At 48.5% G+C, this 23,952-nt stretch overlaps 1 protein-coding gene across 3 annotated transcripts in view; it reads right to left on the bottom strand.

Annotated features, from left to right (window-relative positions):
- Positions 1-9,057: 9,057 nt before the first annotated feature.
- The window catches only part of ANO10 (anoctamin 10), a 213,615-nt gene continuing 198,720 nt past the window's right edge, over positions 9,058-23,952 (bottom strand). For all 3 annotated transcript variants that reach the window (XM_007505242.3, XM_056800402.1, XM_007505241.3), the window contains one exon: positions 9,058-9,469. In XM_007505242.3, coding sequence (XP_007505304.1) covers positions 9,404-9,469 — 66 coding nt within the window. In that variant the 3' untranslated portion in view covers positions 9,058-9,403. The remainder of the gene's footprint in view (positions 9,470-23,952) is intronic.

The raw sequence follows: 23,952 nt of genomic DNA, 5'->3' as shown, positions 1-23,952 counted from the left end.
AGAAATATTAAAGTGAGACTCGAGGTTGCGACGCTTAACTTATGTGTAAGTCGTAGGACTTCCTTGTATCTACACTCTTTTTGAAGTACTCAAACAAGTACAAAGCTTGACTATCATGCTGGCTCCCTATATCCCTGAGGAAAAAATCAGACAAAGGAATGACATTTCCCCATCAAAATAGAATTCTAATTCTTTCCTTCTTATATTATGGCAACTTCCTGTAGTCTTGGCTACAAATGGCTAAGTGAAATATTACTGCATTCTGTCCTACATACTTCTGGGATAGAAATTACTTTAAACTGGACCTATACAAGGTCTATTTTGAATTTTTCTTATGTTTTTGATTATTTTTCTATTCTTTTGATAATTGACACATACACCCCCATAACTGAACATTGCATTCTGAGCTAAACTTGATATTTTTTTTAAATACTTACTTCAGGGGGGATTGTATTTTAATTTAAAATCTAAGAATTTTTGAATTTTTTTTGTTTGAGATTGTATTTTTATAAAAATCCAAGAATTTTGTTTAAGATTTTACTGTTATAAAAAAAAAATTCAAAGATTTTGATTCTGTTTGAGAAAAGATCTTCAAGAAAGAAGCTTGAAACTTTTATATCCAGAGAATGAACTGTTGCAGAAAGATGCCGAAAACCTACACTTCATCAAGAAGATCAAGAATGAACTTTGGATGTGATTGATTGGACTGAACTTTTGATTGAACATTTATTGTAACTGTACACATTTATGCCAAAAGGGACTGCCCCTAATTTGGCTTTCTGTCAATGCGCCTAGCAAACATTGGTTTTGCTTTCTTTTCTTTTCTATTTCCTCTCTCACTATTCTAATTTTTCTTAGAAAATTGAATATTGTGTATATCTTTAGTTAGAAGTGAATTTAGAACTACAAAATGATTATGTTAAATGATCAATGGGGAGACTAGTCTCCCAATGATCATCAGGGGGGATTGTAAACCTCAAAATTTCTTAGACTTATAAATGTTGGAAATTTCACCATTGGGAAATTTCATACTTGAAAAATTTCCTATTGATAGTGGGTCTTGACTATTGGAATGTGAACCCCATTGGCATGGGAGGTTCCTTCTCTTTCCTTCTTAAGATTACTTTAGGACAGAAACCTTTTGCTGAACAATGGAAAGGACTTTGACCTATGCTTAAGCATAGAACAGGAATTTCTTTGAGTCATGATTGATTTTAGAATTGATACAATGGAGATACTTGGAATCAATCTCCACCCTATTCAGTCCTAAAAGGATTGAGTAAGGGCTACAGCCTAGATCAAAATTTAATTATTCCAATCTCTACCCTACTCAGGTTAACAGGATTTAGAAAGGGCTGTAGCAAAGGATCAAAAATTTAATTATTTGAAAATATGACCTTCAAGACATGTGCAAAGCCAGAAGACCTCTGGGTGGTCCTGGGTTAAGCTAGAGCCTCCATTGGCACAGGGAAATTGATGGTCAGGTGATTGGTAGATGTGAGGACTGAGGGGAGGGAACTTGGATGGTTTCCTTAAGGATAGGGGGTCTGAAGACTCGAGGTGGTGGTTGAGAAGTTGGTCGGTGTGGTTGGTGTGTGCTCTGAGAAGCTTGCTCTGGAGGAAGCTGAAGGTGGGGGCCCTGAGACTGTTTCTCCATTTTGGTCACGTGAGTAATAGGGACTGATCTCCTTTCTTTGCCCCAGCTATCTAAGGGCTTGGGCCTTTTGGCCCAGCCTAAACAGAAGGGGTATTTAAGCCCTATTCCCTTCTCTCCCCTTTCTCTCTACCTCTATCTCTCTATCTCTAATTCCTTTCTACCTCCTGTTTGTAATTAAAACTCCATAAAAGGTTGACGGCTGACTTGAGTTTTCATTTAGGAATTACATAGCTGAATTCCTTGGCGACCTTAAATTAATATATATCAGTCTTTTAAAAGTGATTTCCTTGTCACAATAGGAGCTATCGATTTTCAGAAGAAATCAAAGGTATCCATAGTCACATGAAAAAAATGCTCTGTTAACTAGAGAAATGCAAATTAAAAACGACTCTGAGGTACCATCTCACACCTGTCAGAATAGCTGATAGGATAGAAAAGCAAAACGATCCATGTTGGAGGGGATGGTGAAACCCTGGGACATGAATGCCTTGTGGAGGGGATTTTGAACTGATGCAACCATTCTGCAGAGTATAAAAATGGAGATTTGAACCCCGAACTTCAATCTCCAGAATTCCTTGGCCACTTCCCAGAATGCTTTGTAACTCACTAAAATCCTCACCTGGGTGAGATCAAAATTTCTATTTAACTGGCTGTAAAAGCCTACTGAGCTCTCTTCCTACTTTCGCTTCGAAGCAGATGCCGTCTCTCATGATGCAAGTGAATAGGCCTTTTGGCCCTCCTAGGAAAGTGCTTTCTTTCTTGTATTTTCTTAAATTCTTAATCTTTAATAAACCTCATAAAATATAATACTTCTAGCAGAAAAACTAATTTTTACCTGCCACAATTTGGCATAACCACTTCGGGAAAATGAAATACCTTCAATCTTCTGATCTACTATAGCCTTTAATAGCTAGTGCCTAGTTGTTTTTTTTTTAAGCCATGTTTCTCTGGCCAAGGTTTTTTTACCCTCGCAAAGCTTTTGCTGATTCAGCTTGTTCCAGCCATTAGATAGCTCACGGGCTCCCAGCTCCCAGCCCCGACTGCCTGCATCCCTGCCTCTGCTCCAGACCTGTTTGCTGTTTTGCTGCTCCCCAGCTCATTCTGCCTGCCTGCAACCCGGACCTGTTTGACCCAGATCTTGATCACCTAGTGAGCCCCAGCAAACTCTAGCCTCCGAACAGACTGCTCATCACCCTAGACTCAGGACTCATTTCTAGCAGCTGGTAAAGATGGGGAGGTAATTTTCCCTTAGACTACTATTAGCCTCCACGTGGACTGGGAGCAGGGGATCACAGGAGGGGAGAAAGAAAGGGAAAGAATAAAGAGCCTTTTCCAAACAGGAATTTAAAGCATGGCTACTTTAAAAGGATATCTTTTAACTATATTGATAATTTCATTTACTTCACATGAGATTCAGGGAAAAAAAATCAGCTCTCTGCAACTCTTTAGCTAACTTTGGGGAGGCAGCTGGGTATCTCAGTGGCCTAAGAGCCCAGGCCTCAGATATTTCCCAGCTGTGTGGCCCTGGATGGGTTGCTTAAACCCCATTGCTTAGCCCATGCCAATCTGCCTTCTGACAATAGGCATCTAAATGGATAAAAACCCAAGGAACTTTAAAGAGACTGGAGGTTATGTTTTAAGGCATTTCAGACTCCAATGAAAATCTCTGTATTCTATTGCATTTTACTGTTTGTTTTGTTTATGGTTTAACTTTGTGATTTTAAGTTCATGTATTATTGCATTCAATGCTATTCTGTTACACTGAATCATTTTAATGTACTGAGTTTTAACTACTGTTAAATTCTGTTGCTTTTCCCCTATAACCATATTGAGCAAATATCATTGTAATTAAGCCCATATATGAAAACAGCCTTTCTATTTTTGACTTTGTAAATTGTCACCTAGAGGATAGATGGACTCCATCAGAAAAACTGCTATAACAACCTTTGGAAAAATTTACTGTGCTCAATATCCCAACTGATTTTAAGGGTTCTTTAGACATGATTTTTAGAAATTTTCTTAACAATCTCTGGTCATTTTTGCCTGCCCCTAACACGATGTGTAAGGCCCATTCTGGTAGCTGAAGTGAAATACAATTATAATCCCAAACTCCCACATTTCTAAAAATGTGAATGGAAGTTGGTCAGTTAATCTCAGGGCATTTGTACCCCTAAAAAGCCTCCAAAAAAGGAGCATCTCTCATTCATAACTCTTCAGCTCATTTTACTTCCACCAGAATGGTATCTAGATTTCTTGATGACGTTCTAAACCAAAAATAAGTTTTACTTTGTTTAAAATTGTGTTTACCAAGGTTGAAAGATTTGCTATGATTGTAAAAAATTATGACAAAATATCCATCAGTTCATAGGCTTTTAAAAAATGCCATACAGCAACTTATGTGAAATATGATAGTGTGTTTGTTTGTTATTGTAATTAAATGGGCTATTGAGAATTTTGGGGATATTGATACCACATATTTGTACTACTCCTCAATTCATTTGCTTTCCCTCACAGTGGCTCATGGCCAGATATGAAGAGGAAATGGATCTCATTTTTAGTGAGAAAGCCTTGCATTTTATATTTTCTTAGCTGACACAGCATGTCAATGATTATAAGCTATATTTTTGAATTTTTAAAAATTCTTTTATTATATTTTTCTTGCATGTGCAATATACTATTTCAGTTTTTTCTCTCTCCTTTTTTATATTTGAAGCACATGTCACCAGTATTAAGATTTCCTTTAACTTTTTGATTTTGCAATAACATAAGTTTAAAATACATTTGCTAATGCATGCCCCCAAAAAGTTTGAGACTATAAAAATGATGCCACTAGTTGTTTAAAAAAATTATGGGATTTTGCTTAATAATTCTGTCTGATTCCAGGACAAGATATACACAAAAGAGCCATTGCACAGGGCCAAAGATAAACCAATCCAGGACGGATTGATGCACTTTTAAGCCAATACAAAGGTCTTGAACCTAGTGTGAAGACTCGAGGTTGCTATGTTTAACATTTGTTACAACACAGGCCTTCTTTGTGTGTCCACACTCATTTTGAAAATACAGCCAAGTATCCCCAAACTTGGCTCCTACTTGGCTCCTATAATCTAGTCTCTTTTCTGTTTTTCATAGTGTGGCAAAACTTTCTGTAGTCCTGGCTACTGACTGGATGAATGCATCATTGCTTGGATCATTTTAATTGGGCCCTGATTCAAGGACCTGTTATAGATTTATTTTTCCTTTTCTTAGAATTTTTTACACATAAGACTTTGATAGTTTATATTTTCATTCAGTAATTTTTTTAATTTGGATTTTCTGATTTTTAAAAATTTCTCTTACCAGTTGATTCATATACCTCATAACTCAGCCATGCATCCCTAAGTGTTTTTCAATCACCCTTTTAACGGGGAAATGTAAAAAATATTATTTTAAATTGCAAAGTTTAAATTCCTTTTGAGAAGAATTTTAGGTAAAGAAACATGATACCTCTCCGAATCCAGAAACTGAACTGCTTGGAGAAGACACCACGAAGATGCCTCCACAGACCACAAGCTGCACAAGAAGATCAAAATGAACTTTGGATGTGGTTGATTGAACATTTATTTGCATGTATACTTTCATGCCAAAGCTGCCCCCAACTGGCTTTTTGTCAATGCGTCTAGCAATTATTGGTTTTGTTATTTTTCCTCTTATCCTCAAATTATTGTAATCTTTAGGTTGATTATGTTTTCATGATCCTTTGGGAAAAATCTTTTTCCCAGAGGATCATACAGTGAAATGTAAAAATGGTTCAAAAAGATTTGAACACCAGACTTCAATCCCCAGAAGTCCTTGGCCACTTCCCAGAATGCTTTGTAATCTCACCGAGATCCTCACCTGGGTGAGATCAAAATTTCTATTAACTGGCTGTAAAAGCCTACTGAGCTCTCTTCCTATTTTCGCTTCCAAGCAGATGAGTCTCTCATGATGTAAGTGAAATTGAACGGGCCTGTCGGCCCTCCTAGGCCTAGTGCTTTCTTACTTGTATTTTCTTAAATTCTTAATCTTTAATAAACCTCATAAAATATAATACTTCTAGCAGAAAAACTAATTTTTACCTGCCACAAGAGCATGCCCAAAGGGCTCCCAAACTGTGCACACCCTTTGACTCAGGTCTGAACCCCAAAGGGAAACATTTTACCAAACTAGTTGGAGAAGGGCTTCTAGTGGCAAAGAAATGGGAACTGAGGGGCCCCGCACAGGGCTGTGCCAGGAGGAGGGAGGAGAACCGGGAGAGCGCCATATTGCGGACCATCAGCTAGAGCAGTGCCGGAGGATCCAGGATGGAGGAGGAGGCCTGAAGCGGATTTCCCAAAAACGTTCTTGGTTCCGTCATTGGGAAAGTGGGAGTAAATGCCGGGAGGTCTGAGCAAGGCCAGTCGGGGAGCTGTGTGGGCGATTCCGACTCTTTCTGGCTTCTGCAGGCCCATCGTTACGCTCAGGCCGCTGCGCTGGATAGTTGTTGGAGATGCTCGTCTCCCCGAGGTCTCCTCCACGCCCCACAGCCCAGTCCCTTCCGCCATTCTCCCATGGCTTGAGCCCAAGCCTGGGCGGCCTCTTCTCCATCCTGACTCGCGTCTCCTCTAATATGCGGCGGCCGCAGCTGCTCCGGCCAGAGTGGATGGGGAGGGTGGCTCCTTCCTAGCCCAGGCCCTGGACGTCCCCAGCAGCCCGAGGGGGCAGCGCCCTCCCACGGCAGAGGCTCGCTTATTCCACGCTCTGGGCCTCCGCCGCCTCCCCGGGGCCCCCCTCGGGCCAGCTCTGGGGACGGAGGATGGACGTCCGAGGACAAGCCCAAGACAGGGGTGCGCTGGGACGGGATGGCGCCATCGCCTTCGAGCTGAAAGGGCAGCAGAGGCCGGAGTGGGCGGAGAGCCGAGTGCCCGCCGGCCCAGGTCTGCCCGGCCCCAGTGGACTCCTCTGCACACAGCTCCGGAATGGAAGCCAGAACAGGCCTGCAGACCGACAGAGGTGAAAGTCTGGGGCCCAAGTGGGTCACAGCCCTCGGCAGGGTCCGCCTCACCCAGGGCGCTCCCGTCCTTCGGTTCTCGGGCATGGATCCACTCGCGCCTGGGCTCCGTGACAAGAACGCGGGTCTGCGAGCTCGCAGGTCCTGCGGGCTTGTCAGGCTCCCCAGCCGCGTCTTTCTTCAGGCCAGTCTCCACCCGGCCGGTCCTCCGCAGGGCTGACCCGCTGCTCGGTCCAAGGCGCTGCCCCAGCCCTGGGCACACAGTGGGGCTTCGTGTTTGAGGACCGACCAGCGCCCGCCTTTCAGGGGCTTTCCTGGGCAGTTTCGGCTCACGCCGCTGATCCCGGGAAGCCTGGCCGCCCGGTTCTGGTTAGCCGGACCCTCCCCCCTCCAGAGCTTCCTGCCTTTCCTCCCCACACCGGGAGTGCTTCAGGCAGGGCCTTCGGGCTCCAGACCCGGCCGTGGCCGACCTGGGGAGAGGCAGGGCCCAGCATTGGCCACGTCATGGCTCCTGGGGCCAATGCCTGGTGGCCGCCCTTTCTTTTTCCCTGAAGACTTGAATTGGTGGCCCAGGGAGCGGGGCAGGGCCGGGATCTCATCAGCCGGGGAGGTGGGGCCTGGCAAGCCTGGCCCCGGGGACCCCAGGAGGAACACTGGGAGCCCAGCCAGGGGCAGCCCAGACCGCTGTGGGGAGACCCTGGGTTCCTGGCTGGGAGACCCTGGCCCAGTCACTGCAGCCGGCTTGCCCAGCCCTCAGGGCTCCTCTGCCCTGGAGCCCAGGCCTTGTGGCAATTCTAAGACAGAAGTTGGGGCGGCTGCAGGGCCCTTCGGTGCCCAGCCCTGGGGAGGCGCCTGTGTGGCCTCGGAGCTCATCGGGGCCTCTCCAGACTGGAGCCCAGGCGCAGGCAGCCGACCTGGGCCTTCTCATCGCTGCTGCACAAACCGGCCCGAGCGGGGAGTCCCAAAGCTGCCTCCCCGGCTCTCCCTTGAAGGATGCCATCAGGGAGGAAAACGAGGCCCCTGGGAGGGCGTGGGGTCCCCCCAGCCCGCTCTGCCTCCCTCCAGGCCTCCCCCACCTCCACTGCTCATTGCCCGGCCCAGGGGTGGGTACAGGAGGCCCCCCTTTCCTGCTGTGGGCCCTAAGGAGAGTCAGCCCGAGCCTCAGGCCTATGCCATGGCCCTGCAGCGCCGGCTTGTTCCCCGGCTGTTCACCATGAGGGTACCTCAGAAGCTGAGTCCCCCTTCTCACATGCGCCCCTTCCCTGCCTGCGCCCCTTCCCTGCCCGCGCCCCTTCCCTGCCCCTTCCCTGCCCCTGGCCCTGCCCGCGCCCCTTCCCTGCCCCTGGCCCTGCCCGCGCCCCTTCCCTGCCCCTTCCCTGCCCGCGCCCCTTCCCTGCCCGCGCCCCTTCCCTGCCCGCGCCCCTTCCCTGCCCCTTCCCTGCCCGCGCCCCTTCCCTGCCCGTGCCCCTTCCCTGCCCGCGCCCCTTCCCTGCCCGCGCCCCTTCCCTGCCCGTGCCCCTTCCCTGCCCGCGCCCCTTCCCTGCCCCTTCCCTGCCCGCGCCCCTTCCCTGCCCCTTCCCTGCCCGCGCCCCTTCCCTGCCCGTGCCCCTTCCCTGCCCCTTCCCTGCCCCTTCCCTGCCCGCGCCCCTTCCCTGCCCGTGCCCCTTCCCTGCCCGTGCCCCTTCCCTGCCCCTTCCCTGCCCCTTCCCTGCCCGCGCCCCTTCCCTGCCCCTTCCCTGCCCCTTCCCTGCCCGCACCCCTTCCCTGCCCGTGCCCCTTCCCTGCCCGCGCCCCTTCCCTGCCCGTGCCCCTTCCCTGCCCCTTCCCTGCCCGCGCCCCTTCCCTGCCCGCGCCCCTTCCCTGCCCGTGCCCCTTCCCTGCCCCTTCCCTGCCCGCGCCCCTTCCCTGCCTGCTCCCCCTCCCGACGGGCAGAGGGCCCTGGAGAAGTGTCCTGGGGGTGAGGAGTGACTGTCACCTGCTGGGGACCCCAACTAGCCCCGGCGGCCGTGTCCCGCCTCCTGACTTCTGAGGGAACCTCGGCGGGGCTCTGGGCCCAGCCGGTGCCTCCCAGGTCTCGGGGAGCTCAGCCCCTCCTCCCAGGCTGCCGAAGCGGGCGCAAGAGCACAGGCTGGGAGAGGGCAGGACAGGGGCTTGGCCGGGGCCTCTCCCTTCTCCCAGGGGTCAGTGGGATGGGAGGACTCGGGGGGGACCCATGGACGGAAGCAGACTCGGGTGTCAGGCCATGCCGGACGGGCTGTCATCTTAATGGCTGAGGATCCGTGGCGCCCTGCGGGGAGAAGCTGGGCTGGGAGGGGTACCCGGGCGGGCCGGGCGGGCCCTACGTGGCACCAGCCCCCCCCCCCAAGAAAGAACGAGTCCTGGCGGCGGCCAGTGCGCAGAGCTGGACGTTTATTGCCCGGGGAGGGATGAGGGCGACACCGGGCCTGGCACAAGGGAAAACGAGTGATCCGAAAGGGGGAGAAATGGGGACACACGGAGGGCGCAGCCGGGCCGAACGAGCCTCCTCCAGAGCGGGGCTCTCGGGGGATCCCGAGGGTTGGGGCGCGGCAGGGAGGGAGACGCCAGCCTGTGCCCGGCCTGGAACCCCACACCTGGCAGGAGGCGGTTCTGCTCTTGGAGAAGGACCGCAGAGGCCCGGGGCTGCCCCACAGGAGCCGGTCCTGCCAGGACGGGGTGCCCCGCCGTGGGCCCAGGCGGCGAGCGGGGCTGGCCGGCTCTTAAGCCGCCTTCTTCTCTTCCTCCTTCAGTTCTTCTTTCAGAGACTCGGCGACAAGTTTGATGTGCTGTGGAGAGAGGAGAGAGAGAAGCCCTGAGTGCCCGCCAGGCCTTGAGACCCCGAGCCCGGCCACAGGGCAGCCCTCCCGCCCTCCGCCGGGTCCCCTTTTCTGTGCCCAAGGCTCAGCCGCCGGACCCCTCTGCCGCCCTCCCCCCATCCCCCGCTCCCCCGCCCGCCCCCCGCCCCCCATCCTGGCACAAACTCCCAGCTAGTGAGGGGGGAGAGGGGGCGGAGCGAGGGGGGCCGTGCTGGCTGCCAGAAGCCTGGCTCGAGGGGGGGCCATGCGAGCTCTCCCTAGTGGGGGCCCAAGCCCACTGGGGTAGACGGGAAACACTGCAGAGTCACTGCGGCTGGAGGTCCAGGAGGACCAGAAGGGCGACCCGGAGGCGGCCCGACGTCAATCCATGCTGCTTCCGGTGGCTTCTCTTCTCAGCGGGGCATCCGTGCGCTGGGCTCGGACCGGCCTCCCCTGGCTTCTGCCACCTACAGAACTCTTCAGCAGCCGCCCTTCCAGCGGCGCCCCGGGGCCGCTCAGGGCCTGGACGGATCGCCGAGATCGCCCTTCAGTCAGTTAAGGAGCCACCCGCTTCACTGCCCCCTGAGGTGGCAGAGTTTTCTTTGCACTTCCCTGTCTCCGAGATCCCAGAGAAGCCCCAGGGACCAGCTCCCCTCCGTTCTGGCCCCAGCTAGGCTCTGGTCAGCTGAGAGCCTGGCTCCCCGGGAGCCCCCGTGCCCTCTCCGTCTTGATGAGGGGCGGGGCGCGGGGCCCCGAGGATGCTTACTGGCCAGCATATTTCTGGACCAGGAGGGAGGCTACTTGGGGCAGGACGGGCACCCTCCTGCTCTTGGCCCTGGAGCAGGCTGGGGGATTGCGGCAGGCTTTAAACCCAGGAAGGGAAGAGTCCAGCTGACTTGGGAGATGGATGGCCCGACCCTGGGGCTCAGCCTCTCCCAGCAGCTCCAGACGCCCCCGGGCTGTGAGAACTCTGTGTTAGCGGAACTCCTGGCATTTTTCGGCCTGCCACCGAGTGGTTTGATTCGTTTCAACAAACTGTAGAAGTAAGTCTGTTCGAGCACAAGAGAGTCTCCTGAGAAATTATTTTCTGCATCTGCGACTTTTCCACTGCAAACATTTCCCATCATCTTCCAAGTCAGCTTGCTCGGATCATTGCTGACAAAAAAAATTTCTTTATGAGAAAGTTGTACGATTCCAACCCAGGTTAATGATGAACTTTGCCCGTCCTGGCTAATGAGGGTCAACGGTCTCCTGAGGCTTAGACTCTCTCCTTGGGCCGGCGAGCCTTCAAGACCAAAGCAAAAAAGAAGCCAGGGATGTGGTTTCCTGAGTGCCAGGACCCTAAGCGACAACTCCATGAAATCCAGCCTGAAAGGAACTCAGATCTGCTGTCGTACCCTAAAATGGCCTTGCAGGAAAGCACCCTCCAAAGCCCAGGCCCCCCAGCAGGTTTCCAGCCTGTTCTCCATCCACGTAGGGAGATTCAAGACCAGCTGAGTTCCGATGACTTCACTAAGGTGACAAGTGCTCCCTGCTTGGGTGTGTGTGGCCACGTGCCATCGACCACGGCCACCAAAGGGACAATCATGCCAAGTATGGAAGGGCTGCTACCTGCCAGGGGCCATCAGAGCCCCACTGTTTGACACAGTCGTGCGTGGAAACCAGGTTGCAAAGTGGCCCCCAGGAAGGATGGAGACACCCACTCAGCCCCCTTCTGTGACTTCTCTCACAAACATCCCTTATTATTGGAATGCTATGGTTATTGTTCTCTCCCTAGCTGAAGGAAAAATAACGTGAGAGCAAAATACATGCAGGATTAGTACAGATGTCCCACGTTATTCCCCCCAAATCACCAAAAGATCATACTTATAAAATCAAACCTAAAGACTCCTATGAGCTAAACTTCTAACAAAACTGTACTCAGAATTCCCCACCCCCATGTACAGGCCAGGAACAAGCTCTCCTGAGCTAGTACATTAGTTACCCTTCAGGGAGAGGCTGGTTTGCTATGCCTCACTGACTTGTTTTACTAACTAAGCCTAGGTAATCTGTCTTGGAAACCCCAGTGAAACATTAGAAAATGCATTAGCTTCATAGTCTCGAATACCCCAAACTGGATTGTTTCCTTTGACCCCTCAACTTGGCAGCAGTGTTTCATTGATTGTCTCCTATGAAATCCTGATTATCTATTTTATTAAAAGTAATGAATGATTTCTCTTAGATTGTCCACAAGTCCGAGCACCTCAGGTTAATGAGAACTGACCTCTAGTTACGCTGCCAGTGACGAGAAAACATTTATCTTTTGCAAAAGCTTTGTGTTTGCTGTCAGAATATGTAGCAACATAGTATGTAGAATAATCACAGAATGTTAATTAAACAGTTTGTTAAAAGTTAATGTATGACTTATCCAATTATCTCTAAAGAACATGTCTGTTGAATACTGAAGCTGTGTGCCAAGGAAATATGTAACTATTTAGGGGGTATAAAAATAAAGACAACTCTGGGTCAGGCGGAACAGTTCCTTGTGATGCCTGGCTGCAGGCTGACACTACCTACTGCCTTCCCATCATTTATTTACACCTTTGCAGACACACCTAGTCAAGGACCCCCTGAAGCCTTGGACGGGGCAGGCCCCGAACCCACCCATGGCAGCTTCCACCTCATGCTCCTCATCTCAGAAATGGGCTTCCTGTTCTTTGTTCTGCTTTCTTCACTGGTCAGCTTTCAAAAGCTGGCAGACCCTCCCTCATGTAGCCCGGGGCTGGACACATGGTAAATGCTTCTAAGAGCTCAATGACTGAGGGATAACATCCCAAACACACAGATCAGAATCCCTGGGGATGCCTCCCTGAGCCCCCTCTGAGTCCTGGCCATCACTGTCCCTCCTAGAATGGATTGGATTGGGTATCATCTTCTGGGTATCTGCTCCTTGGGGGCAGGGCATGTTTGGGGTTTGTCTTCATGCCTCTGGCACAGTGCCTGGCACACAGCACACTCTTTGGCATTTCAGACACTCAACAAACATTTATTGAGCATCTCCTGTGTGCAAGACTACAATGAGGTTGGGGCTGGAGATACAAAGGCTGCCCTCAAGGAATGTATCCTCCAAGGGATGAGATGGCAGAGACACTGGAGAACCACAAATAAAAACAAGGGAGCTGACCAAGAAGGGCTCTTTGTCTGTGCTTTGACTGACTAATGGGAGGAGTGAGTTGCTGGGCCAAGTTTGGTCTGGATGGCTGGATGTGCCCACGGGAAATGGAGCCCATCTGGACCTGGTCATGCCCAGTCCCAGAGAGACTTATAATTGGCATGGTTCAGTCCCAGTGACCTGATGGCATTTGGATTGGGGAAGAGTGGGAGGCACTGGGAGGGAAGAGGAAGCTCATTTGGGGAGCTGAGCTCCAAGAAGGATGGAGTCAGGGGGAGGAGATGTTCTGGAGATGGGGAATGGGTGCGATCTGGGAGGAAACCCCACCAGGCAATCTCCTCAGAAAGACACTGCTTGCTGGGGCCTCAGCTCTGTCCTGGCAATTTCCCCCTACCTTCTATCCCGATCATCGACTTCCCAGAGATCCCTATTCAGGTTCCCATTAGAGATGGTAGGTTGGCTTTGGTGGAAAACAGCAGGAATGGGCAGCTGCTCTTTCATACAGTGTATCACAGTTTGCGCCTTGCTTTCCTATGGACAATGCAGCACTTCCATTATCATCCCCATTTTACAGATGAAAAAATGGAATCTCAAGGAGACCAGTGACTTGTCCCTTGTTTCCCAAGTAAATTGTGGGGTTGGATCTCACATCCACACCTCTGGCCTCCTATTCATGTCTTTTTTCCTATCATATTTTGCTCTTTCTACCATGCAATGGCATAAATGTGAGACATGCTTGATGGAATCTTTGAATCTTTGATTCAAGAGGACCTGGATTCCAATTCTTCTCTGATACCCACTAAGTGTGAAACCTTAGGAAAGTTCTTGTACTTCTCTTGGCCTCCATCTCCTCATCTGTAAAATAGAGATGCTAAGGAGATCACTGTGAGCCACTTGTAGACCTCCCGCCCTGCCCTGGTGTGCCCCGTTTACTTCTTGCTCCAGACCTAACTGAATGATAATCAGGTCCCCGGGACCAGGCTGCATTGTCCTGACTCTTCTCCTCTTCCCTACGACTGCTCTCTTTCCAGGCTACCCATTGGAATGTGGGATCCTCGACAGCCGGAAAGTCCCTTATATTTCATAGATGCTGCTTCATTCATTCATTCATTCATTCATTCATAATGTCCATAAAGGGCTTTGCAGCCGCTCACAACCTGGGGGAAGGCCTCACCGGCCTGGCCCAGGCAGAGCCCTGCTCTGATCCATCTCCCCATCCTTGATGTGCTAGCCTATTGAATCTCACCACCGATGTCTTACTGTGAGCCCTTGAGATGGAAAGCTGAGGACCTCTGTTAGGGCCCCTCAGTTATCCTAATTCTCTTTCCTGGGTTTTCTGATCTGTCGATAAGAAGTCTGGATGAAATGGCTCCTGAGGTCTCTTCTGGGTCAGACTCTAAGCCTGATGGACAAGAAGCGTGATGTGGGGCTGATCCAAGTCTCGCACATGCCCACGCCCAGAGGGGGCAAGGCTGGAAGCAAGGCACTGACAAAGGTGACGTTTTGTTTAGTTATACTGGGGAAAAGAGGGAGATGGAGGAGGGACTGGGTGGCTGCTACTGATTGGGAGGGAGTCCTCCAACATATAGACCTGCAGCGTGATGGCTTCCGGGGTGATGATGCTGGCCCTCCCTGCCCTTCTGAAGGCTCCCTCGAGCTCAGGCAGCCAGCGTTCAGACAAAGGCACAGTGGCTACTCCAGGCCTTGGCCAGCTTCTCCGGAGGCTTCCTGGAAAGACACTCAGTCCAAGTCTGCCAGGACAGGGGCAGATGACGCACCGGAGTGGACAAGTTGAGGGATTCAGGCCTTTTTCTCATCTCTGAAGACCTGGCACAAAAGTCGTGTCTCTTCTGCTCAGTCCCATGGGGCACTCGGACATAATGACCAGTGTCACGTTCTAGCACAGATGTGAGGGCGGGGAGTAGGGCAAGCCCAAGCGCGGACAAAAGGGAAAGGCAAGGGCCTCTGAAACCCGGGCAAACTGATGAAAGACCAACATTGTATGAAGTAGCTCAAAAATACGCTCCGAGGCCTTGGGAGTCGTTGCTACTGGAGGAATCTGAAATCTGTGATTTCACAGACAGAATGGAGGATTCACAGACAAAATGAATTAGAAATGACTAGTGCCAGCTGCTGCTTCTAAAAGAATACGGCCCATTCTTCTTACGAATCTGGAAGGGACGGGGGAAAAGACTGCAAAATTCCACGAATGTGAACTATAAGGGACCAGAGGGAATGGACTTCGAGTTCGTGTGATCATGAATCGAGTTTGGGGTCAGGTTCTCAGACTTCAGGCATGAAGGGATCGTGGGGTCTTCTCCCCTAACCCGATGAATGGAGGCTTTCTGAATCCTGGGATTGTTGTGGTTTTTTAGCTTTTTGTTCCCAGGGCCCATACATTGCTTTATATTGAACAATAGCCATGTTTTCAAAGAGGAAATTACGTTGTTTTACATTTTCAGTCCTTATTCACTCTCTCTCCCCTGCCCCTCCCCCAAAGAAGAAATCAAGAAAGACAAAACTCATTAGAAACGTGCAGTTAGGCCAAACAAATTCCCGCCTCGTCTACGTCTTTCTCTCTCCGACGCCCACCAAAAATGTCTCGCCTGCCCCCAGAGCTCATCAGAGCACTTTCTGTCTGTCTGGAGGTGGCGGCCATATTTCATCCGGGGTCCTCTGGAACTGTGGTTAGTCATGGGTTGTCAAAGTCATTTGTCTTGTGCATGATCATGATTACGACTGCCGCCATTGTTCCGGTTGTGCTCATGATCATGATTACGACTGCAGCCATTGTTCCGGTTGTGCTCATGATCATGATTACGACTGCAGCCATTGTTCCGGTTGTGCTCATGATCACGATTATGACTGCAGCCATTGTTCCGGTTGTGCTCATGATCGTGATTACGACTGCAGCCATTGTTCCGGTTGTGCTCATGATCATGATTACGACTGCAGCCATTGTTCCGGTTGTGCTCATGATCGTGATTACGACTGCAGCCATTGTTCCGGTTGTGCTCATGATCGTGATTACGACTGCAGCCATTGTTCCGGTTGTGCTCATGATCACGATTATGACTGCAGCCATTGTTCCGGTTGTGCTCATGATCATGATTACGACTGCAGCCATTGTTCCGGTTGTGCTCATGATCGTGATTACGACTGCAGCCATTGTTCCGGTTGTGCTCATGATCACGATTATGACTGCAGCCATTGTTCCGGTTGTGCTCATGATCGTGATTACGACTGCAGCCATTGTTCCGGTTGTGCTCATGATCATGATTACGACTGCAGCCATTGTTCCGGTTGTGCTCATGATCACGATTACGACTGCAGCCATTGTTCCGGTTGTGCTCATGATCACGATTACGACTGCAGCCATTGTTCCGGTTGTGCTCATGATCATGATTACGACTGCAGCCATTGTTCCGGTTGTGCTCATGATCATGATTACGACTGCAGCCATTGTTCTGGTTGTGCTCATGATCATGATTACGACTGCAGCCATTGTTCCGGTTGTGCTCATGATCATGATTACGACTGCAGCCATTGTTCCGGTTGTGCTCATGATCGTGATTACGACTGCAGCCATTGTTCCGGTTGTGCTCATGATCGTGATTACGACTGCAGCCATTGTTCCGGTTGTGCTCATGATCACGATTATGACTGCAGCCATTGTTCCGGTTGTGCTCATGATCATGATTACGACTGCAGCCATTGTTCCGGTTGTGCTCATGATCGTGATTACGACTGCAGCCATTGTTCCGGTTGTGCTCATGATCACGATTACGACTGCAGCCATTGTTCCGGTTGTGCTCATGATCACGATTATGACTGCAGCCATTGTTCCGGTTGTGCTCATGATCATGATTACGACTGCAGCCATTGTTCCGGTTGTGCTCATGATCATGATTACGACTGCAGCCATTGTTCCGGTTGTGCTCATGATCACGATTACGACTGCAGCCATTGTTCCGGTTGTGCTCATGATCATGATTACGACTGCAGCCATTGTTCCGGTTGTGCTCATGATCGTGATTACGACTGCAGCCATTGTTCCGGTTGTGCTCATGATCGTGATTACGACTGCAGCCATTGTTCCGGTTGTGCTCATGATCATGATTACGACTGCAGCCATTGTTCCGGTTGTGCTCATGATCGTGATTACGACTGCAGCCATTGTTCTGGTTGTGCTCATGATCATGATTACGACTGCAGCCATTGTTCCGGTTGTGCTCATGATCATGATTACGACTGCAGCCATTGTTCCGGTTGTGCTCATGATTGTGATTACGACTGCAGCCATTGTTCCGGTTGTGCTCATGATCACGATTACGACTGCAGCCATTGTTCCGGTTGTGCTCATGATCGTGATTACGACTGCAGCCATTGTTCCGGTTGTGCTCCCTCGCTTTGCATCCGTCCGTGCACGTCTTCTCAGGTTTCTCTGAAACCATCCCCTGCATCGTTTCTTCCGGCACAGCCGTCTTCCATCACCTTCATCTATCATGACTCACTCAGCCCTTCTCTAAATGACAGACCTTCCCCTCACCAATTTCCCATCTTTGTTCCACAAAAGGAAGTTCTTTCCCCAGAGGTTCGGGCTGGATAGGTAGCGTGAGAGTCAGTGAGAGCTGACAGGATACAGGACAGCCTTGGGGATGACCCAAGGGTAGTGCTAATCACTTGGAAAAATCCAGCAAAGGATTCTTAGAAGAAACCGTCACACAGGGAGGAAGAGCCGCGTCTTGAAAGCCTAGACAGAGAGCGCAGGAAGGAGAAAAGGGAGATAACCGTGTCAAAGGAGCCTGAGGACTGAGGAAAGGCCATTGGGTCTGGCACGGCCTTTTGGTTCAGTGATGATGATGATGAAAGCCACACTGTAGAGAGCTGTGCACAGAGAGAAGAGGAGATGGAGCACCCACTGAAGAAGGAGGAGAGCGATGGGATGAGAGTAGAGTAGGATGGATCAGGCGAGGGGTTCTCCGAGGACGGCAGGAGATGCTCAAGAGGACCGTATGGTGAACGCTTGGAGAAGATGAGACAATGGAATCACCTGTGCCTGTAGAGGGGCTGGCCTTGGTAAAGGAGAAAGGCCCCTCGTGGGAGACAAAGGTGAAGAAGAAGCCAGTGGCCAAAGGCATCCAGATGATGGGAAATGGGGAGGCGAAAGGAGGGAGCTCTAGGCAATGGGCTCCTTTTTGTCCCCAGAAATGTGAGTCCAGATTCCCAGCTGAGAGGACAGGGGAGAGGGAGCCTCAGGAGCCTTGAAGAGCCCTGGTGATGAGCGGGAGAATGAGTTAATTAGGGAGGCGTAAAAATATGTCCAGCTGACATCTGAAGGGGGCAAATTGAAGCCCCCATTATTATGTTTTTGCTGTCTGCTTCTCCCTGTGGCTCATTTAACAGGTTTCTTTTTATCAGTTGGAGGCTATGCCATTTGGTGTGTGCATGTATGAATGTGTATTGATAGGAAGAATTCATTTGGTCTCTAGTACCTTTCAGCAAAATGCCATTTCTCTGTTTATATCTTTTAATTGGGTCTGTTTTTGTTGCTTTGTTGGAGATCACGGCGGCTCTTCTATTCTGCTCCAGCCCCTTATTTTTACCTCTACGACTATCTTTCAGTTTCAAGGGTGTTTCTTATAAGTTTTATGGATGTTTATCCCATTCACATGTATAATTATGATTGTTAATTGTGAATTTTCCTTCATCTTGTTCTCTTAAGCCTTTCCTTCTGTTTGTTTCCTGCTCCCTCTTTAAGAGTTTATTTTGGGGGTAGCTAGATGGATCTATGGATAAGCCTGGAGTTGGGAGTCTCAGGGTTCAAAACTGACCTCAGATACGTCCTAGTTGTGTTACCCTGAGTAAGTCATTTCACCTCCATTGCCCTTCCTGAGCCCTTCCTGCTCTTTTGCCTTGGAATGAATAGCTATAGAAGATAAAGGATTTTTTAAAAAAAGTTTATTTTGCTTCTGACAAATGCCTCCCTTAATCTGCCTTCCCCCTTCTGACCTCCTTTATCTTAACCCCTTGTTTCCCTTGGGTGAGATCAATTTCTATACACAAATTGTATGTGGTGTGTGTGTGTGTGTGTGTGTGTGTGTGTGTGTGTGTGTGTGTGTTCTCCTCTGTCCAGTTCAGATGAGTGAGGTTTCTGTCATTTCTCTGCCTTGTTATTATATAGACTCCTCCTTGCACACCCAGTTATGTGAGATGGTTTCTCTCCTTTTCTCCTCCCTCCTTTCCATTCTTCTTTTAAGATCATCCAAACAATTCTGTTTCTAGGCCTTCTGCCTAATTGTTGTTCACTGTTGCATCCAACTCTTTGTGACCCCGTTGGGAGCTTTCTTAGCAGTTTGCCATTTGACAGATGAGGAAACTGAGGCAAACAGGGTAAAGTGACCTGCCCAGGGTCACACAGCTAGGAAGTATCTCAGGTCACATTTGAACTCAGGAAAGATGAGTCTTCCTGACAGCAGGCCCTGGGCCCTATGCACTATGACACCCCTTGGTTGCCTATTATTTAGTTTGTGGTTATATTTTTCTAGCTCTGAGGGTAAAATTTAGTTTTCCCACTAATATAGTTTTACTGTTTCCTCAAAAAATTCTTGCTTTCCTGTATTGCTCAGTGAACAAATGTGTTATTCTCCTTTCTTCAAAGTTCTTGGTCCACTGGCTTTGTTATTTTGTTATTTTTTTCACCCAGGTGACCAGGAAGAGAGAAGGCAAGCTTATCCATTCTTTCCTACTTAAATATGTTATATTAGGTAAATATTGGCAAAGAGCTTTAAAAGTCCAGCATCTATCTGAGGTGCCATGTTACAAAATCCACTGCCAATCAGGCCTGATTTGCGGAAAACTGTCCCTGAGAATGAGCAAATGGCGCAACGTGGAAGCTGATTAGAAATTAAATTCGAACATGGTACCAAGGATTTCTCTCCAACTTCCAACCGAGAAGTGCCAGAAACCCAACTCAAGAAAATGATCTCAGTGAAAATCAAACCCACCAGATACTCCAGCAAGTGATCAGAAGAGTCATTCACCATGACCAAGTAGGATTTATACCAGGGATGCAGGGCTGGTTCAATATTAGGAAAACCATCCACATAATTGACCACATCAACAAGCAAACGAACAAAAATCACATGATTATCTCAATAGACGTAGAAAAAGCCTTTGACAAAATATAGCACCCATTCCTATTGAAAACACTAGAAAGCATAGGAATAGAAGGGTCGTTCCTAAAAATCATAAATAGTATATATCCAAAACCATCAGCAAACATCATCTGCAATGGGGATAAACTAGATGCATTCCCAATAAGATCAGGAATGAAACAAGGATGCCCATTATCACCTCTATTACTTAACATTGTGCTAGAAACACTAGCAGTAGCAATTAGGGAAGAAAAAGAAATTGAATGTATTAAAATAGGGAATGAGGAGACCAAGTTATCACTCTTTGCAGATGACATGATGGTCTACTTAAAGAATCCTGGAGAATCAACTAAAAAGCTAGTGGAAGTAATCAACAACTTTAGCAAAGTTGCAGGATACAAAATAAACCCACATAAGTCATCAGCATTTCTATGTATCTCCAACACATCACAGCAGCAGGAAATAGAAAGAGAAATCCCATTCAAAATCACCTTAGACAAAATAAAATACTTAGGAATCTATCTTCTGAGACAAACACAGGAACTATATGAACACAACTACAAAATACTTTCCATACAACTAAAACTAGATCTGAGCAATTGGAAAAACATTAACTGCTCATGGGTGGGATGAGCTAACATAATAAAAACGACAATCCTGCCCAAATTAATTTACTTATTTAGTGCCATACCCACTGAACTCCCCAAAAACTTCTTTATGGAATTAGAAAAAACCATAACAAAGTTCATTTGGAAGAATAACAGATCAAGGATATCCAGGGAAATAATGAAAAAAAAAATACAAAGGAAGGTGGCCTTGCAGTCCCAGATCTCAAACTATATTACAAAGCAGTGGTCATCAAAACAATTTGATAATGGCTAAGAGACAGAAAGGAGGATCAGTGGAATAGACTTGGGGCAAATGACTTCAGCAGGACAGTCTATGATAAATCTAAAGATCGGACAAAAATCCACTATTTGATAAAAATTGCTGGGAAAATTGGAAGATAGTGTGGGAGAGATTAGGTTTGGATCAACACCTCACACCCTACACCAAGATAAACTCAGAATGGGTGAACGACTTGAACATAAAGAAGGAAACCATAAGTAAATTAGGCGAACACAGAATAGTATATTTGTCAGACCTTTGGGAAGGGAAAGACTTTAAAACCAAGCAAGACTTAGAAAGAGTCACAAAATGTAAAATAAATAATTTTGACTACATCAAATTAAAAAGGTTTTGTACAAACAAAGCAACGTAACCAAAATCACAAGGGAAATAACAAACTGGGAAACAATCTTCATAACAAAAACCTCTGACAAAGGTCTAATTACTCAAATTTATAAAGAGCTAAGCCAGTTGTACAAAAAATCAAGCCATTCTCCAATCGATAAATGGGCAAGGGACATGAATAGGCAGTTCTCAGATAAAGAAATCAAAACTATTAACAAGCACATGAAGAAGTGTTCTAAATCTCTTATAATCAGAGAGATGCAAATCAAAACAACTCTGAGGTATCACCTCACACCTAGCAGATTGGCTAACAAGACAGCAAAGGAAAGTAATGAATGCTGGAGGGGATGTGGCAAAGTGGGGACATTAATTCATTGCTGGTGGAGTTGTGAACTGATCCAACCATTCTGGAGGGCAATTTGGAACTATGCCCAAAGGGCGATAAAAGACTGTCTGCCCTTTGATCCAGCCATAGCACTGCTGGGTTTGTACCCCAAAGAGATAATAAGGAAAAAGACCTGTACAAGACTATTCATAGCTGCGCTCTTTGTGGTGGCAAAAAACTGGAAAATGATGGGATGCCCTTCAATTGGGGAATGGCTAAACAAACTGTTGTATATGTTGGTGATGGAATACTATTGTGCTAAAAGGAATAATAAAGTGGAGGAATTCCATGGAGACTGGAACAACCTCCAGGAAGTGATGCAGAGCGAGAGGAGCAGAACCAGGAGAACATTGTACACAGAGACTGAGACACTGTGGTACAGTCGAATGTAATGGATTCCTCCATTGGTGGCAATGCAGTGATCCTGAACAACCCAGAGGGGTACAGGAGAAAAAACACTATCCACATCCAGAGGAAAAACTGTGGGAGTAGAAACACTAAAGAAAAACTACAGCTTAATGACATGGGTCGAAGGAGATATGAATGGGGAAATGGACTCCAAATGAACATCCTATTGCAAATACCAACAACACGGAAAGAGGTTCTGATCAAGAACACAGGTGATACCCAGTCAAACTGTGCATCGGCTATGGGAGGGGTGGGGGAGGGGAGGGAGGGAAATAAAATGATTTTTGTAACCAAGGAACAATGTATGAAATTAAAAATTAAAATGAAAAAAAAAATCAAATCCACCAGTTACTGATTAGTGGTAGAGAGGGTGCTCTCATGGCTTTCCAACTGGGGGCAGCTAGTTCAGAACTGTAGGAGCACCTAGTTCAACCCCTTAATTTTACAGAAGAACCCCTGAGGCCCAGGGAGGTGAGGGCCAAAGGTGACTTGTGGCAGGGCTGGCATGTGACCCCCCCACTTCTGGGACGTGAAAGCCTTCATTCTTTCCACAGCAACATGAACAGAAAAGGTCCAGGGAGAAGCAACCAGAGGGCAAGAGCTCCATTTAGAAGAGCCAGTGGGAGAGGGCGGGCAGAGTGTGGGCTTCGGAGCTCGACTCAGGGTTTTGCCCTTTCTCCTGTCTGCATAACCTTAAAGAAATCACGTTATCTCTTTGGGTCTCAGTCTCCTCGTCTGTAAAAAAGGAGCGATTGAGAGAGACGCTCTCTGAGGTCCCTTCAGCTCTAAATCTATTTTTCCTGTGAATGGCCTCTATTTTTATTGTTAGATAATCTAGGTGTTGTTAGGAGCCACCAGCTATTAAGGGCTCTGTAGCACACTTTAAATTCTACTGTAATGCCTAAGGGGTACTTACAGGTAGGCCATTTGGAAAGGATGCTGACAGCATGATGCGCTTCTAAAGGAAATACTTAAATACGGATTTCTTTTCTAGCAGGTATAGGAATTGAATGGACTTTACTTATGTTGAATATTCAATGGAGTGTTGAAACAGATTTTATAGATTACAAAGCTGAAGCTAGATCAGAGAAGTAACGGATCAAAGTACTGATGTCCAAGAACTGGAGCGCTTGACAAACGGCGCCTTTGGCTGGTCAGGCCGGCACATTTTATTCTAGGCACCTTCTTCCTTACTTTATGGAACTGGCTGGGGAAGGAGTGAGGCTGAGAGGGAGGTCTGCGAGAAGGCCACGGTGTGGGTACAGATGGAGCCTCCAGGAGGAAATGAAGCAGGCCCCAGGAGGCAGACTGGGGCCGTAGGGTAAGTGAGAACGGGGTGCCTTGGCCATCCCTGCACCTGTGAAAACTGGCTTCTGTGGCTGACTTTGAGGAATCTTTGGGTTTCTGGGTAAATTTTCCACGAGCAGATCTTCGGGGCCCTCTGAAACGAACCTGCGCACATCTTCTAAGGCCACAAATGAATTTCAGTCGAGTGGCGAGCCTAGTGAGGAGTCTCTGGATCTGTTTACCATCATCTCACAGACACAAAATCAATCGTGATGCTCTCAGGCCAGGGAGCTGAGTGTATTTGATTAACTCCAGCTGTCTCTGAAATGTGGGGCTTTAAAACGACCTGATCCCGTGTCTGTTAATATTAGGAGCCACATCATCCAGCAGGCTGCTCCGGGGAGCGAGGCCCCAATGCAGTGACAGCAAGGGACAGGAGGGACGAGAGCCTTACAGATGGGCCTTCATTAAGCTTTGGAACAAGCAGGAAGACGTCCTCACAGGCCAAGGTGGGAGCTGCCTGGCCTGTCCCAGGCTCCCACTGGATAATCTTTTTCTGTTGTCAGTTCTGTTGTCTGTTCCTGCTAATGACACATTTTGTGCATCCAGGACCTGCAGGGTCGGCGAGCTCCTCTCTGCAAGGACACACTTTTCGGATAACTTTTTGTTGGGAACGTGTGGCCTCTGGACAGCTCTGCCACTCCAGTTCCCCACTGGTTGCTGCTTCACTGCCTTCACTCGATGGATGGCCCACGGCGCCATGCACAGACTCCTACTCGGTTTCTCTCTTTTCTGCGCCCTGTTCCTAACTGATGTGGATGGTTGATAGGAGACCTAAAAGAAGGCTGCTCTT

This window comes from Monodelphis domestica, chromosome 5, assembly GCF_027887165.1.
Source record: "Monodelphis domestica isolate mMonDom1 chromosome 5, mMonDom1.pri, whole genome shotgun sequence".
NCBI classification, from domain to species: Eukaryota; Metazoa; Chordata; class Mammalia; order Didelphimorphia; family Didelphidae; genus Monodelphis; species Monodelphis domestica.
This window is presented reverse-complemented; position numbering and strand designations above follow the sequence as displayed.